At 36.0% G+C, this 15,177-nt stretch overlaps 1 protein-coding gene across 2 annotated transcripts in view; it reads right to left on the minus strand.

Moving 5' to 3' along the window:
* Positions 1 to 15,177, minus strand: part of PHF6 (PHD finger protein 6) — a 51,614-nt gene that overhangs the window by 12,697 nt on the left and 23,740 nt on the right. Inside the window, exons 6-8 of one of the 2 annotated variants that reach the window (XM_045852277.1) lie at positions 2,754 to 2,920; positions 2,446 to 2,589; positions 1,337 to 1,441 (exon numbers count right to left, since the gene is read on the minus strand). In XM_045852277.1, the coding sequence (XP_045708233.1) occupies positions 1,337 to 1,441; positions 2,446 to 2,589; positions 2,754 to 2,920 (416 nt within the window). Of the gene's footprint in view, positions 1 to 1,336; positions 1,442 to 2,445; positions 2,590 to 2,753; positions 2,924 to 15,177 lie in introns of both variants that reach the window. The other variant, XM_045852275.1, reaches the window with a different exon arrangement.

The following is a 15,177-nucleotide window of genomic DNA, read 5'->3' on the forward strand; positions in this document are numbered from 1 at the left end:
TGATAAAATTTGGATGATATACTCCCACTGTGAAATATTCTCACCCCTCAAAATGTTGAAACTCAATCTAAAAATCAAGATTTTACATCTAACTTCACTTTAAAAGAAAATCTGGAGAATTGAGGGAGAAGTTAAATGGCATCATGAAAAAGCAAACAGACAAATAAAAACATGTGGGATAGTCTATAGGACAACCAATCAATTTTCTCCAACAAGCCAATGGCATACAACAAAAAGAAACAAGACAGGGAGGAGGGCATGCCCTGGATCACTGAAGGTATAGCAACCACAGGTAATGTATGAACCTCCTATGGGTTCTGATTCACACAAATCAACTTTGAAAAGATGGTTTTGAGACAGCTGAGGAAATGCAAATACAAACTGGGTGGTAAATAACATTGAGGACTCATTGTTAATTTATAAAGTGTAATGTCACTGTGGTTAGGTAAGAAATGTCCAACTTTTAAGAGATACATACTGAAATATGTAGAGGTGAAATGATATGAAGTCTCAGCTCTGCTTTAAAAAACTTCAACAAGATTAAAATGCATTGATGAAACAAGTGCTGCAGAGTCTTGGTAACTGATGAGTCAAGGTGATGGACAGATGTGTGTTACTAGTCTTTCTTATTTGGTATGTTTAGAAATTTTCACAATAAAAAAATTCTAAAATTAAAGTCATTTCTACAGATAACTGCTATCTTAAAGAAATGATTTTGCATTCCAATGACATCTTATAATACTCATAAACTGTAAAGGGGTAAGTGATCAATAAAGATGCTGATATTACTTAAAGCTATTTATTAGTAATTCAGTATGCTTAAAAACATGAGACTTAGGCACATTTTACTGAAAACTTTAAAGCTATGATAAACATTTTAAGAAATATAACTGTGCATATGAACTTTAACTAAACAGAAAGCTCTCAAAAAATCCTTTCATTAAAAAAATAATGAATAACAACATGCGGAGGTTCTCAGTGCTCTGTTGGGGTCAGGGAATTTTTGTTTAGGCATGCTTAAACAATATTAACATTTTAAACTCTGTAAGTTGCATTACACTCACATCTTCATTTTTTATTAAAAGACTCTCAAATACCCTAAAATATAAAGCTCAGTGTAACTCTCTTAAGTAATGAAGTTACATAAAAAAGGAGTAAGTTTCAGTCACACCAGCATCCTTTATTATATTACAAATAAGTCAAATAGATACTGTGTTTTAACATGTGAACCATTTTATGTAAATGTTTTATGACTAAATCAATTTGAGCTGTGTTCTATATTAAAGCAGAAAGTCAAAAGAAAAATGTTGCATAGCATAAATGTAAAACCACAGACCATTCTCTTTCCTCGCTTAATCTCCTGAAGAACAGTTTTAATATCAAAATCTCCAAATTCTGCTCTTGATGTTGTTGTGAGCTGGACGGTGCCAGAAGAAAATAACTAGAGAAGAAAAACATGCAAGAACATTTAATATTCAGAATCCTTTTGAGAAAATGGTTAAATATATTATAACAAATGTGTTATATTACTTTAATATTCTGAGAAAGATGACTTTTCCTGAATAATCAAGTACTGATTCAAATGTTTTTAATCTTTTCCTATATTTGATTAAAACATAACCCCAAATAAAAAGAATGAAATAAAACTAATGTTGCCAGTGTGGAACTAAAATCAAATACTTTTTATTAAACAATGTAGATTTCAACAGTGTCAAGCTGTCATCTCAAATGTTTTACAGTTCCACAAAGTTTTAAAAAAATAGTTTCGACTGGCAAATTTCATCCATAGATGCAGATCTGTATTACCTGGGGATTTCTTTCCCTAAAACAAGACATGCTTGGAATTTACTCCCAGGGTATAAATTTTGGAAAAAGCTCCCCAGGTAAATCTAACACCCTTCCCCAGGTAAATATACACTTAATCTCTGGTTAAGAACCTCTGGTATAAATAATACATATTTTAAAACCTAATCACAAATGGGATGAATAACTCCATACAGTCTAATTCAAAAAAGTTTATGTATACTATATACTAAGAATGCAAAAATAAGATACAATTCTTATCTTCAAGGAATTTAAGACTATTAAGGAAGAGATGCTCATAATTAACAGTGTATGACATACAATGAGAGATATCTACCAGGTTATAGTGGATATTGAACATGTTATGTGTTTCATGATGAGTTCACAAAGTGGAAATATTTATAGTTTTGAGTTAATTATAGGTTATCTAGAATATGGCAAGTATAATTAGAATGTAAACCCTACTAAATTATAAAGACTATTTTTTAAAAATCTAAACTTTATGAAGATTTGGGATTATAGGATATACTATTCATAATCATAAAACACTAACGCTGGGGAGGAAAGTACCAAATTTGCTCACTAGCTAAATGCTTCTCAAAAAACTTGGGTTTAAAAGCACATAAAATGAACCATGCTTACCATACACTTATAATGTGCAGCCGCCTTCTTGGCATTAAATATATGCAGTTTTCCTCTTGCTTCATTTTCTTCCTCCCCTACATGACAAAATCCACATTTAGGCCTGGTGTCGCTAGGGCTGCTTCTGTGTGGAGACCTATCTCTCTGCAAATGTAAAAGAAAAAAACTTCTTAAGAAATCCTTTAAAATAGGCTATTAGTACTGACCAAGCTTAGTCAACATTTCAAATGATGAATTTTACCGATAGGCACGGTTTAAATGAAATATTCATAGTGCAACAAGTAAGAATACAACATTTTTCTACTTACATAGGAACTACTTTCCATTTCATCTGTCCCATGGGAGGATGTGGACCTGGTATCTTCCGACAGCCCTTTAAAATTAGTTTTCCGTGGCCTTCCTTTGCGACTTTTCTTTTTACTTTTAGGTGATGCAGGCTCCAGTTCATGCTCATTAAAGCTTTCTTCTAAATCAGCTGCTTAAAAATGAACATAAGCTTTACATGGACCAATCTTACAATGAATGTTAGTTCATGGATCTTTAGACTATAGATTTCTCCTAAGGATGAAATTGCCTTCAGAAATGAGGAGAAATAGTCTGTGGTATGTTCAATACAGCAACCTAATATTTCTTATAAATGCAAAAAAAATAAAATAAAAATACTTTTATTATAATCACTGAAAAACTATTTCCATTGAATTTATAATTCTACAGAAATGAGTTCTGTGATCTTGACTGTGCACATAATTCAGGAAATATTTCTAAACTCTTATAAGTTAACTTTAAATTACCTCGTGTATTTTTTTACCATAGATTTTACAGCTTTACCTCACACTGTTGGTGAAATCAAAAGACTTACCTAGAAAATAAACTTAGAACAACTCAGAAAACAAAATGGAAAAAAAAGTATATCTGTGCTGTCTAATATAGTCACCACTAGCAACATGAGGCTTTTAAAAATTTAAGTAATTTATAATTAAGTAAACTTAAGCCTTCAGTTCTTCCATTGCCCTGACCACATTTCAAGTGCTTATTAGTCACATGTGGCAAATTGTGTCTCTACTGGACATTACAGACATAGAATGTTTCTACCCCAGAAAAGCCTACCAGACAGCACTACTCTCGAGAGATAACTCTGTAAACTATAACGAAAATCAAATGATCAAATTCAACAAGGAACTCAACTTCAAGTGAACTAACTGATCAACTAATTAAATAAATACTAAGTATAAAAGGAATTTCTAACATAAGTGGTGGAAAAGCTATGTTACAGGTTTGCAGTATATACTTTAATGGATTAAATTAAATATGTAGAAATTTCAGAATTGCTTTTCCCAGCATTTTTACAATTTCTACCATTAATGGAACGTGTTTCATTTAGTTGTTCACTACAAATATTTATTAAAAGCCTACTGTATCTAAGATAACATATTTAGTGCTCAAAAATATAAAAAACTAATGTTCACTTGACTAAGGTCAAACTATAGAAAATTTTACACACATCTCTAATACCTTCTTCATTTCTTTTTGTACTATAAGTTACTGATTATAATTCCAGGGACTAGTTTCTCAAAGAGAAAGCCTATCAACTCCTATGCCAGCCTTTCCTAATAAATACTGTGAAAGTTTTTTTGTTTTTTTGTTTTTTTTTTCTTAGAAATAGAAGTAGATATATTAAGATAAGAAAAGAGTAATTAAATTAGTATACTTAAATATATAAACTTCAGGAACTGAGAACCTTAGACTGTTTGCAAAACAGCTAATACAAATTTGTGTCAATACATCTCAAAACTATTATAGGATTTGAGGAAGGAAACAAAAGGAAAAGGTAAAAGTTAGAGGATAGTGTTTTAGAGGCAATAAGACAACTTCATGTAAATAAATCTTGTGAAGAAAAACAAGTCAATTAAAGATATCTTCTAAACTTAACCTTATAACAAATTTCATATCAGAATACACACCACTTACTTTCAACATTCAAACTGACAATTTTCTATACAGAATTTCATTAAAGTTGTTAGAACAATTACTTACACTTATCAAAAATTAAAATTTCTTAATGAAATTAAGAAATGAAAAATCGTAAGGAAATTATTTTTGAAAATGAAAATCATTTTCAAAATAAAAAAAATGATTTTTGAAAATGAAAAACCATAAACAGATGTTTCAATCATTATAAATACTATATCATTTGTAATATATATGATATTCTGTTATTTACAATGAAGACAATCAATAACATTATAATAATACTGTATCATTAAATATCTATAAAGAAATTACTTAATTGATTCCATTATTGGGCCAAAATGACTGGTTTTCCCCTAGAACATACTTGTCTGTATTTTTAAAAAGATTTTATTCATTTATTTTTAGAGAAGGGGAAGGGAGGGAGAAAGAGAGGTAGAGAACCATCAGTGTGTGATTGCCTCTCATGCACCCACCTCTGGGGACCTGGCTTACAACCCAAGCATGTGCCCTGACTGGGAATCGAACTGGCAACCCTTCAGTTCCCAGGCCAGCACTCAGTCCACTGAACCACACCAGCTAGGGCATCGTCTGTCTTAAATATGAAATCATTCAGTATAAAATTTTAGAGGACTGCATAACAGCAACAGTAAAAAAAAAACACAAAAAATTGATAGATTTAACTATATTAAAACTTTCAAACTTCTGAAAGTGAAAAAAATGATAAAATTACAAGGTGACTGAAAAAATATCTTTTGTGCCTATGACAAAGGATTAGTATCCTTATGATATAAGCTCATAAATGGATCAAGCATATGATCAAATAACCCACAGAAGAGAAATAAATATGCTCTTAGAAAGTTTGCTTTCTCTAGAGTCAAAGAAGTGTAAATTAAGTGATATATCACTTGACCTATCAAAACAGCAGACTTAATATAGTTATAGAAAACTACAATTAACTCAACAAAAATGTGTTAAAAATAGAAATATAAAAGAAGTCCCACAAAAATGTTCAGATAGACCATGCTTCTGGATAAACAGGATCAACATTAGAATGATATCAGTTGTCACTAACCTAATTTAACACAACTCCAATAAAATGAAACTTAAAAGTTGATTTCATGGTTTTCTGGAAGAGTAAAAGTACAATATGGAATAAAAGATCTTTTCTAAAAAGATCTAAACATACTATAAAGCAACAGCAGTTAAAACACAGGCACAGGAATAGATAGATATACGAGGTCTGCCCAGAAAGTATCCAGCCATACACTATGAAAAATAGGGACACTTACTGAAGATACAAGATACAAGACACTTTGTACATAGGAAAATGATGCCTCAGTCCTCTTCAAAGTAGGCACCTTGGAACCTCACACAGTTCTCCCAACTGCCATCAGCTGCCCTGTCATATTTTCCAGAATCTCATCAACAGTCTGAAATCTCTTCCCTTTCAGAGGTGATTTTAGTTTTGGGAAAAGCCAGAAGGCACAGGGTGCCAAATCTGCACTGTAGGGGGGCTGAGTCACCTGGGAGATTTGATGTTTTGCCAAAACACTTGGCAGGAGGGGTGATGCATGAGCGTGCATGTTGTCCTGATGAAGCTGCCTGCCAATCAGTAGTTGCCCATAGCTGTGGCCTTCTGAATCATCCGAATAGTTTCCAGGGAGGAATGTTCAAGCTTAATGCAAAATCTGATGCAGATTCATTGCTTTCCTTGCTCAGTCATTTTGAATGTGATGACCACACAGTACAGATGGCCACTCAATAGCATCTGCCACCCCCACGGACTAGTACAGTGAAGTTGTTATTGTTCATGAATGCATATTCCAGCCTGCTCTCCTTGGCTGCCCAGTTATATGGAGGATGTTGGCCAAACCATTCTTGTTGTATTAACAATAGCTAGACTCTTTCCATACAGACCTCTTGTATCAGCAGAAGAGAAGACAAGATTGAAGAGAAAACAAGATTGAAAATAGACCCAGCCCTAGCTGGAGTGGTTCAGTGGGTTGAGCGCTAGCCTGTGAACCAAAAAGTTGCCGGTTCAATTCCCAGTCAAGGCACATGCCTGGGTTGCAGGCTAGGTCCCTAGTTGGGGATGTGTGAGAAGCAACCGATTGATGTTTCTCTCCCTCTTTTTTCGAAACTCCCTTTCCCTCTCTCTAAACAAATGAATAAAATCTGAAAAAAAAAAAAAAGGAAAACAGACCTACAGAAATTACATTTAAACTAAAATCTAAAGATAAACCTAATCTTTTCAAGCATTCTTTCCTTCCACTCTTATGGTCTTTTTAGACCCCAGTAAGTCTTACCATATACTGAAGTAAACAAAATTTCATAATAAAAAAATAAAATGGACCCATATATATATATATATATATGAGGGGATCCAGAATATTATAATGGGGGCATTTCAAATGAATAAGGGAAAGATTAATGGCACAGTTGGCCACCTGTTTAGAAAAAACATGAGATGCATTTCCTGAACCCATATGAAAAATTAGAGATGGATAAAAATCCAATCATAAAATAAATTATAAATGTAACAAAAGAAAATGAAGGAGAATATTTTTTATTAGGGTCAGGACACCTAAGAAGCCATAAACAGAAAGATCAAGAGACCTGACTAAACTTTTCTGTGGCACAAGCACCATAAAATGAATAAAAAGGCAAACGATAAGTTGAAAAATCATTTGCATTTAGTAACAGAATTAATATCTGTATTACACAGAACATTACAAATCAACTGTAAAAAGACACACTTCAAGAGAATAAAGCACAAAGAATTAGGAACTGGCAATTTGCAGAAGAAATGCAGATGACTTAAAAACTAGCAGGCCCTGGCTGGTGTAGATCAGTGGATTGAGTGAGGGCTTGGGAACCAAGGGGTCGCTGGTTTGATTCCCAGTCAGGGCACATCCCTGGGTTGTGGGCTGGGTCTCCAGTCGGGGGTGTGTGGGAGGCAACCACACACTGATGTTTCTCTCTCTCTCTTTCTCCCTCCCTTCCCTTCCCTCTATAAATAAATACATACATACATAAAACTTAAAAAAAAAAACTAGCAGAAGCCCAACCAGACTAGTGATAAAACAAATGGAAGTTAAACGAAATAACCAGTCAAAAATGAAAGACTGATAATACCAGCACAGGTGTGGGGAACTAGACACTCTCATACACTGTTTGTGGGAGCATAAACTGGATATATATGGCAGTGCTTGTTCCCATTGTTAAATGCACAAACCCTTTCAGCTGGCAACCTCATTTCTAAGCCTCTATCCTATAGTATTGCTTGTACACATACTGAAGAACATATGTGCAAGGAAGATCAATGCAGTTTTTTACTTACTTGTGAAAAAATAGATATAACTGATTTTTATTAATGCAGAAATCCTTAAACTATGGTTATACTTATTCTAGGTAATATAATTGTTAAGGAATATATCACAGAATGAAAAAAGCTGAGTTGTCTAACATCATTATATACACTATGAACCCACTGTGTTTTTTTAAAGTATGCATATGTATTTCTTAAAATATTTTATGTATTTATTTTTAGACAGAGGGGAAGGGAGGGAAACATCAATGTGAGTTTGCCCCTCATGTGTCCCCTACTGGGGACCCAGCCCACAACCCAGGCATGTGCCCTGACTGGGAATCAAACCAGTAACCCTTTGGCTCACAGCCCACCCTCAATCCACTGAGCCACACCAGCCAGGACTCCATATGTATTTTAAGATGTAAGATTGTGCATATGTAAAAAAGGCTCTGGGAAAATATACATCAAACCATTATTACTAGTCACTCCCAGAATAGGGGTGTCCAACCCACAGCCTGCGGGCTATATGCACACCAGGATGGCTGTGAATGTGGCCCAACACAAAATTATAAATTTATTTAAAACATCATGAGATTTTTATTTTGTGATTATGTGTTGCAGTGTACTTAATGTATGGCCCAAGAAAATTCTTCTTTCAATGTGGCACAGAGACACCAAAAGATTGGACACTACCCCTGTCAGAGAATGTGATTTCAGGGAGAAGAGAGTGCTTTCGAAACTATTTCAATTTTAATAGTACTATTTTAATTTTTAAAACAATGGGCAATGTACTACCTTTGTAATTAAAAGAATGTATAATATCCAATGTGGTAAAAGGAGAGGGTAAAGTTATCCACTGGTGATGGGACTATAACTTAGCACAATCTTTCTAGAAAGAAATATGACAACCTTAAAAGGACTGAACCTTATGACCCAGTGATTTTACTCTTGGGAGCTTAACATAAAAAATAATTGAAAATGGCACTGCCTGGTGTGGCTCAGTGCACTGAGTACTGCTTTGCAAACCAAAAAGTCACCAGTTTGATTCCGTTTCCACACATACCTGGGTTGTGGACCAGGGGGGTGCAAGAGGCAACTACACATTGATGTTTCTCCCCCTCTTTCTCCTTTCCCCTCTCTGTAAAAATAAATAAAATCTTTAAAAAAATAAATAAAATAAAAAACCAGATTTTATTCCTAGCAACAGTGCACAGTGGTTCCACTTCCTCCACATCCTCACCAGCAAGCTTATTATCTGGTTTTTAAAGATTTCATTTATTTATTGTTTTTTAAAAGATTTTATTTATTTATTTTTAGACAGAGAGGAAGGGAAGGAGAAAGAGTGGGAGAGAAACAGCAATGTGTGGTTGCCACTCATGCAGTCCTTACTGGGGACCTGGCCCACAACCCAGGCATGTGCCCTGACTGGGTGTTGAACCGGTGACCTTTCAGTCTGCAGTCCATCACTCAATCTACTGAGTCACACTAGCCAGGGCTACGGTGTATACCCTGTACTGCTGATTGTTATTCAATGTTCATATACTTAGTCAAACAAATAAATACGATAAAAAATAAAACCTTACCCTAGCATTCATAGTGGCAAACGCTGAAAATCCAGGCTGATAAGGTAAGTAACAAAATAAGCTTGTCCTTGTGTGCCACACAACGACTCTCTACTTTTATGAGCACAGTCCCCATATGTCTGTCACTTTTAAGTACATATTACTGATTATTCTATTACAGTTGTCCCATTTTTCTCCCCTTTATTCCGCTCTGACCTACACACCCCCACCAGAATCCTCTTCCTTAGTTCATTTCCATGGTTCATACATATTAAGTTCTCTGGCTTCTCCATTTCCTATATTATTCTTAGCCTCCCCCTTCCTATTATGAACCTACCACTCCTCTTATTCCCTGTATCTTTTCCTCCACTCTGCCCCCTCCCCCTTCCTATTATGAACCTACCACTCCTCTTATTCCCTGTATCTTTTCCTCCACTCTGCCCCCTCCCCCTCCACACTGAAAACCCTCCAGGTGATTCTGTTCCAGTTCTAGTTGTTTGCTTTGTTTTTGTATCTTCATTTGTGGATAGTTGTGAGTCTGTTGTCATTTTACTGTTCATAGTTTTCATCTTCTTTTTCTTAGATAAGTCCCTTTAACATTTCATATAAGGGCTGGGTGATGATGAATTCCTGTAACTTGACTATGTCTGGGAAGCACTTGATCTACCCTTCCATTCTAAATGAGAGCTTTGCTGAATAGAGTAATCTTGGATGTAGGTCCTTGACTTTCATGACCTTGAGTACTTCTTTCCAGCCCTTTCTTGCCTGCAAAGTTTCTTTTGAGAAATCAGCTGATAGCCTCATTGGAACTCCTTTTTAAGTAACTCTCTCCTTTTCTCTTGCTGCTTTTAAGATTCTCTCCTTACCTTTAATCTTGGCTAATGTAATTGTGTTGTGCCTTGGTGTGTGCTTCCTTGGGTCCAACTTCTTTGGGACTCTCTGAGCTTCCTAGACTTCCTGGAAGTCTATTTCCTTCGCCAGATTGGGGAAATTCTCCGTTATTATTTTTATAATGAGTTTTCAATTTCTTGGTCTTCCTCTTCTCCTTCTGGCACCCCTATGATTCGGATGTTGAAATGTTTAGTTATCCCAGAAGCTCCTAAGCCTCTCCTCATTTTTTTTTAATTCTTGTTTTTTCCTTCTGTTCTGGTTGAATGTTTATTTCTTCCTTCTGCTCCACATGATTGATTTGAGTCCTAGTTTCATTCCCCTCACTGATGGTTCCCTATATTTTCTTTATTTCACTTTGTGTAGCCTTCAGTGCTTCCTTTATTTTGCAGCTGTACTCAATCATTTCTGTGAGCATCCTCATTACCAGTGTTTTCAACTCTGTATCTGATAGGTTGGCTAGGTCTTTGTCACTTAGTTCTATTTTTGGAGCTTTGATCTATTCTTTCATTTGGGCCATATTTCTTTGTCTCAGTACACCTGTTACATAGTAAGAGGTGGAGCCTCAGGTATTTTCCAGGTTGAGACAACCCACTCTGCTGAGTTGTGGTGCTGTATGGAGGGGAATGGTCAAAGAGAAAGCAATACCACTTACTTGGCTCTCAACTGGCTTTCAGCCACTTCCCCTGGTAGCCACAGAAAATTGGGCCCCTCTGGTACTGATTCTTGGGTGGGTGGGTTTGTGTATATTTCAGGACCCTGTGGGTTGCTCCAATGAGCTCTCCTGTGAGGCTGGAAGTTTCTTCCACTGCCATAACCCCCACAGATTTTTACAGCCAGAGGTTTTGAGGTTTTATTCCCCTGCACTGGAATCCCAGGTTGCGCGATCTGTCCCACTCCCCAGTTGTCCCTTCCCATTTATCCACACACAAATGTGGGCCCGCCCAGTCCTCCTGCTGCTGTCCTGCCATTCATCCTCTCCACCCTAGCTGCTCATCTTGCCCCTCCTACCAGTCTGGATGAATATTTCTTCATTAACTCCTTGGTTGTCAGACTTCCATACAGTTCAATTTTCTAGCAGATATGGTTGGTTTTGTTTTTAAATTTGTTGTCCTTGTTGTGGTTGTGCAAGGAGGCAAAGTATATCTATCTATGCCTCCATCTTGACCCAAAGTGCCCTGTCTGTCACTTTAAAATGTCCAGGTTACCCTTCTGATTGTCCCTATGAGGCACAGGAGTGACCCATTTACCAGGAAACTAACTCTCCTCCTCCTAGTATTACAAAGTCCTATCTGTCCATTTACCACTTCATTCTCCTTCCTAATCAGTGTTTTCTTATCTCCTTCCTTCCTGGTTTAAGCTACATATCCTTTCCCACCCTAAATTTTCACATCGGTTAAGAGTAGAAGTAGAAAGAACCCCTGGACAGAAAGTCTGGAGACTGACATCTACTAGGTCTTAACTTGTTACTTAATGTTCTCAAGGCAAAGCCTCTTGGTATATCAAATAGCTATAATGACTAACACCTTACTCAAAAGGCTGCTTTAAAACAAGGCTTCTGTTGCCCTGGCTGGTGTGGCTCAGTGGACAGAGCACTTACCTGTTAAACAAAGGGTCACAGGTTTGATTCCCAGTGAGGGTACTCGTGGGCCAGGTCCCCAGTAGGGGGTGTGCAAGAGTCAACTACACATTGATGTTTCTCTCCTTCTCTCCCTCCCTTCCCCTGTCTTGTAAAAATAAATAAACCTTTTTAAAAAGACAATGTTTGTGAAAAATACTTTGTAAAATATAAAATTGCATTGCAATGTTATTTATTGCTCTTGTCGGGCTTTAAGCTCTTTGTCCACAGGGGCTACTTTCTAAATTCAATTCCCCAATGTGTCCACACCCAGCAGGCACTCAATGTTTGCTGAAATTTTTAAAAATAAAAAGTGGGGGGAGGCCAGTCATTAAAACTAGGGCAAGAATCACCACATCTGTTTTGATTCTTTAGGGCTGCTACAAAAGAAGACTGGAGATCACTTGCCCTGCTTCCTCCCGTGGAAATGTGGTGTGCATTTGCTCTGTGAGCTCCATGGCACTAGTAAACTCTGCATTCTGCCTTTTCAGTAACAGTATCAGGTAAATTATTTCTTTATGCATATGAATATATAAATACATAGTACAGATAAAAATATATTATTCTTAACTATGTATGCTAATATGAAATATGATATCTGGTATTTAATTCAAAATAATCCAGACAGAAGAAGTGGATGAGGGGTATTTCCTAAACAACTGAACTAACAAGGAAAACAGGGACAGGCTCATAGATGGAGAGCAGAGGACAGCTAAGGGGGGATTGGTTAGGGGTGGAGGGATTGAGCAAAAAGGAAAAAGGACTCATAGACGTGGACAACAGGGTAGTGATTGCTGGGGGTAGAGGGGACTAAAAGGTAATGAAAAAGAATACAGTAAAGATCTTTTAAAAATCAAAGGTCCCACTGTTGGTGGGAGTGCAGACTGATGTTGCCACTGTGGAAAGCAGTATGGAGACACCTCAAAAAATTAAAAGTGGATCTGCCTTTTGACCCAGCAATCCCATTTCTGGCAATATATCTGATGGAACCAAAAACATTAATTTGAAAGAACATAAACACCCCTATGTTCATTGCAGCATTATTTACAATTGCCAAGAAATGGAAGCCATCCAAGTGTCCCTCAGCAGATGAGTAGATCAACAATTATGGGACATTTACACAATGGAATTCTACTCAGCTATAAAAAAGAATGAAATTTTATGCTTTGCAACAGCATGGATGTACCTAGAGAACATTACATTAAGTGAAATAAGCCAGTCAGAGAAAGGCAGATACCATATGATTTCACTCATATGTGGAATCTAATGAACAAGCTGAACTAACAAGCAAAACAGAGACAGACTCATAGATGGAGAACAGGATGATAAGCTAACTAAAGCTGGGTGATGGGCTTTGTTTCAAACACACTCTTACATATGTTAGAAAGTTCTTATAATTTAAGTTTGTGAGGTGTGCTAAATCAAAGAGGGGCATAAATAATGCCTGGCACAGTACTTTGCACATAGGTAGTCAATAAATCTGGTGAATCGATGAACAAATATGAAGTCAGCTCTAGTGAAGAGTACAATATGAATATATTACTAAAGTTTTCCAAGTAAAATCACAAATACAATTTAAATACTATTATCTTCTGAGGAAGAACACATGAAAAGATGAGTAGAAATAAAGGTAGGTAGAGTTTTCAAGGAGTAATGCCAAGAACATTGCTCAGAGCTTTACACGTATTAGTTCATTTAATCCTTATAATAACCCCATGAGGTAGGTTTTTTTTAAAACCCCCATTTTACTGATACAGTATCTATGGTTCTAAGGCATACCAAATAATTTACCCAAGATCATGTAACAAACAATTGGGAGAGTTAAGATTACCTAAATATAGATCTGATTTCAACCAATACAGGAAACTACCTTTCTAGTACTTCAAAAATTCATTCAATGCTATCAAACTTAAAAGATTTTGCCCTGGCTGATGTGGCTTGGTGAACTGAGTGCCCACCTGCAAACCAAAGGGTCACTGGTTCAACTCCCAGTCAGAGCACATGCCTGTGTTGTGGGTAAGGTCCCCAGTAGGGGGCGCATGAGAGGCAACCACACGCTGATGTTTCTCTCCCTCTCTTTCTTCCTCTTTTCCCCCTCTCTAAAAATAAGTACAGTATTTTCAAAAAAGATTTCAAAAACTTTGATACCCTATCAAAATCTCACCATAACTTGTACTTAATGAAGACTGAAAAATGTAGAATATGTTAGAGGAAATGAACAAGGAAAAGAATACTAAGGAAATTTAAAGCAGGCAAAGGCTTTGAATCTACACAAATGATAACATACTTTCAATGCACTCCTAGGATTAATATAACTGTGGTGACCCTTTTTCCTGAAATATAAATTGAATTATATGATTCGACAAGCAAGCTCTAATACAAAGTTTCTGAACTGTCTGTTAGGTCATCCACCAGGTCTCTGAAAATCAAGATTAGAGGCTTCAAAATTAGGCAGAAAAGATTCCCTAAAACCCAGAACACCTGGGATTTTATGATCACTGTAGCTGTGGCACTTATCACTACAATACCTCTTAAGGTAATTTCAGACATATAAAAATTTGTCAAAAAATCCTGTATGTCCTTTACCCAAATATCAATATCTTACATTTGATTTCTCATTCATTCTCTCTAAATATTCATATACTTTTTCCTGAAAGATTTTAGAGTAAGATGCAAATGTGGTGTCCCTTTATCTAAGTACGTCCATGTGTCACCACTGTATTTTAATCAGTTGGTCACATACCTGTCACTAAATTGTGTCTTCCTGCACCCCCAAAAAACTGAAACCCCATTGTTATTTTTTCATCTTGCTCAACTAACACTTGGTGGAAGACAAGTAAAGGACAATGAAGTATCACCCAAAATAAATGACATTAAATACCGTGCTTAGATTCAAGCCAAGAAAATGAAGAGGTTACAAACATTTCTTGAGCACTCATCCCATGCAAAGCATTCTATTTTAGGTAATTTAAGAAAACTAATAAACTATAAGTTTGGCTTTTTACAATTTCAAGTACTTAAACTAAGCTGAGGTTAGGTTTGTGATAATGACAAATTCTACACATTATTGCTGTGAATGTCTAACACTCAGCAGCATCTACTCTTGATACCATTTATCTTGTCACAGATTACTTCACTCCATATAAATTAGTAAATACAAAGGCCTTAACCCCTTAATGAAAATTGTTTTAAAAAAGCCATTATTCACGTGTCATCACAGTTCCTTGTAGGAACTCAAATGCTTAGTGATAACATATTAAAGTACTGCCATATTAAAGCAATTCTACAAAACAGGCACTACCATCAATTACAAGCTAGAGCTTTTTGCTATTACCAGTGTTTGACATTTTTGAAATAATACTTTAAAAAAAAGGTAGGGAATG

Source organism: Phyllostomus hastatus, unplaced genomic scaffold, assembly GCF_019186645.2.
Source record: "Phyllostomus hastatus isolate PE091 unplaced genomic scaffold, TTU_PhHast_1.1 phas_contig_90, whole genome shotgun sequence".
Taxonomy (NCBI): domain Eukaryota; kingdom Metazoa; phylum Chordata; class Mammalia; order Chiroptera; family Phyllostomidae; genus Phyllostomus; species Phyllostomus hastatus.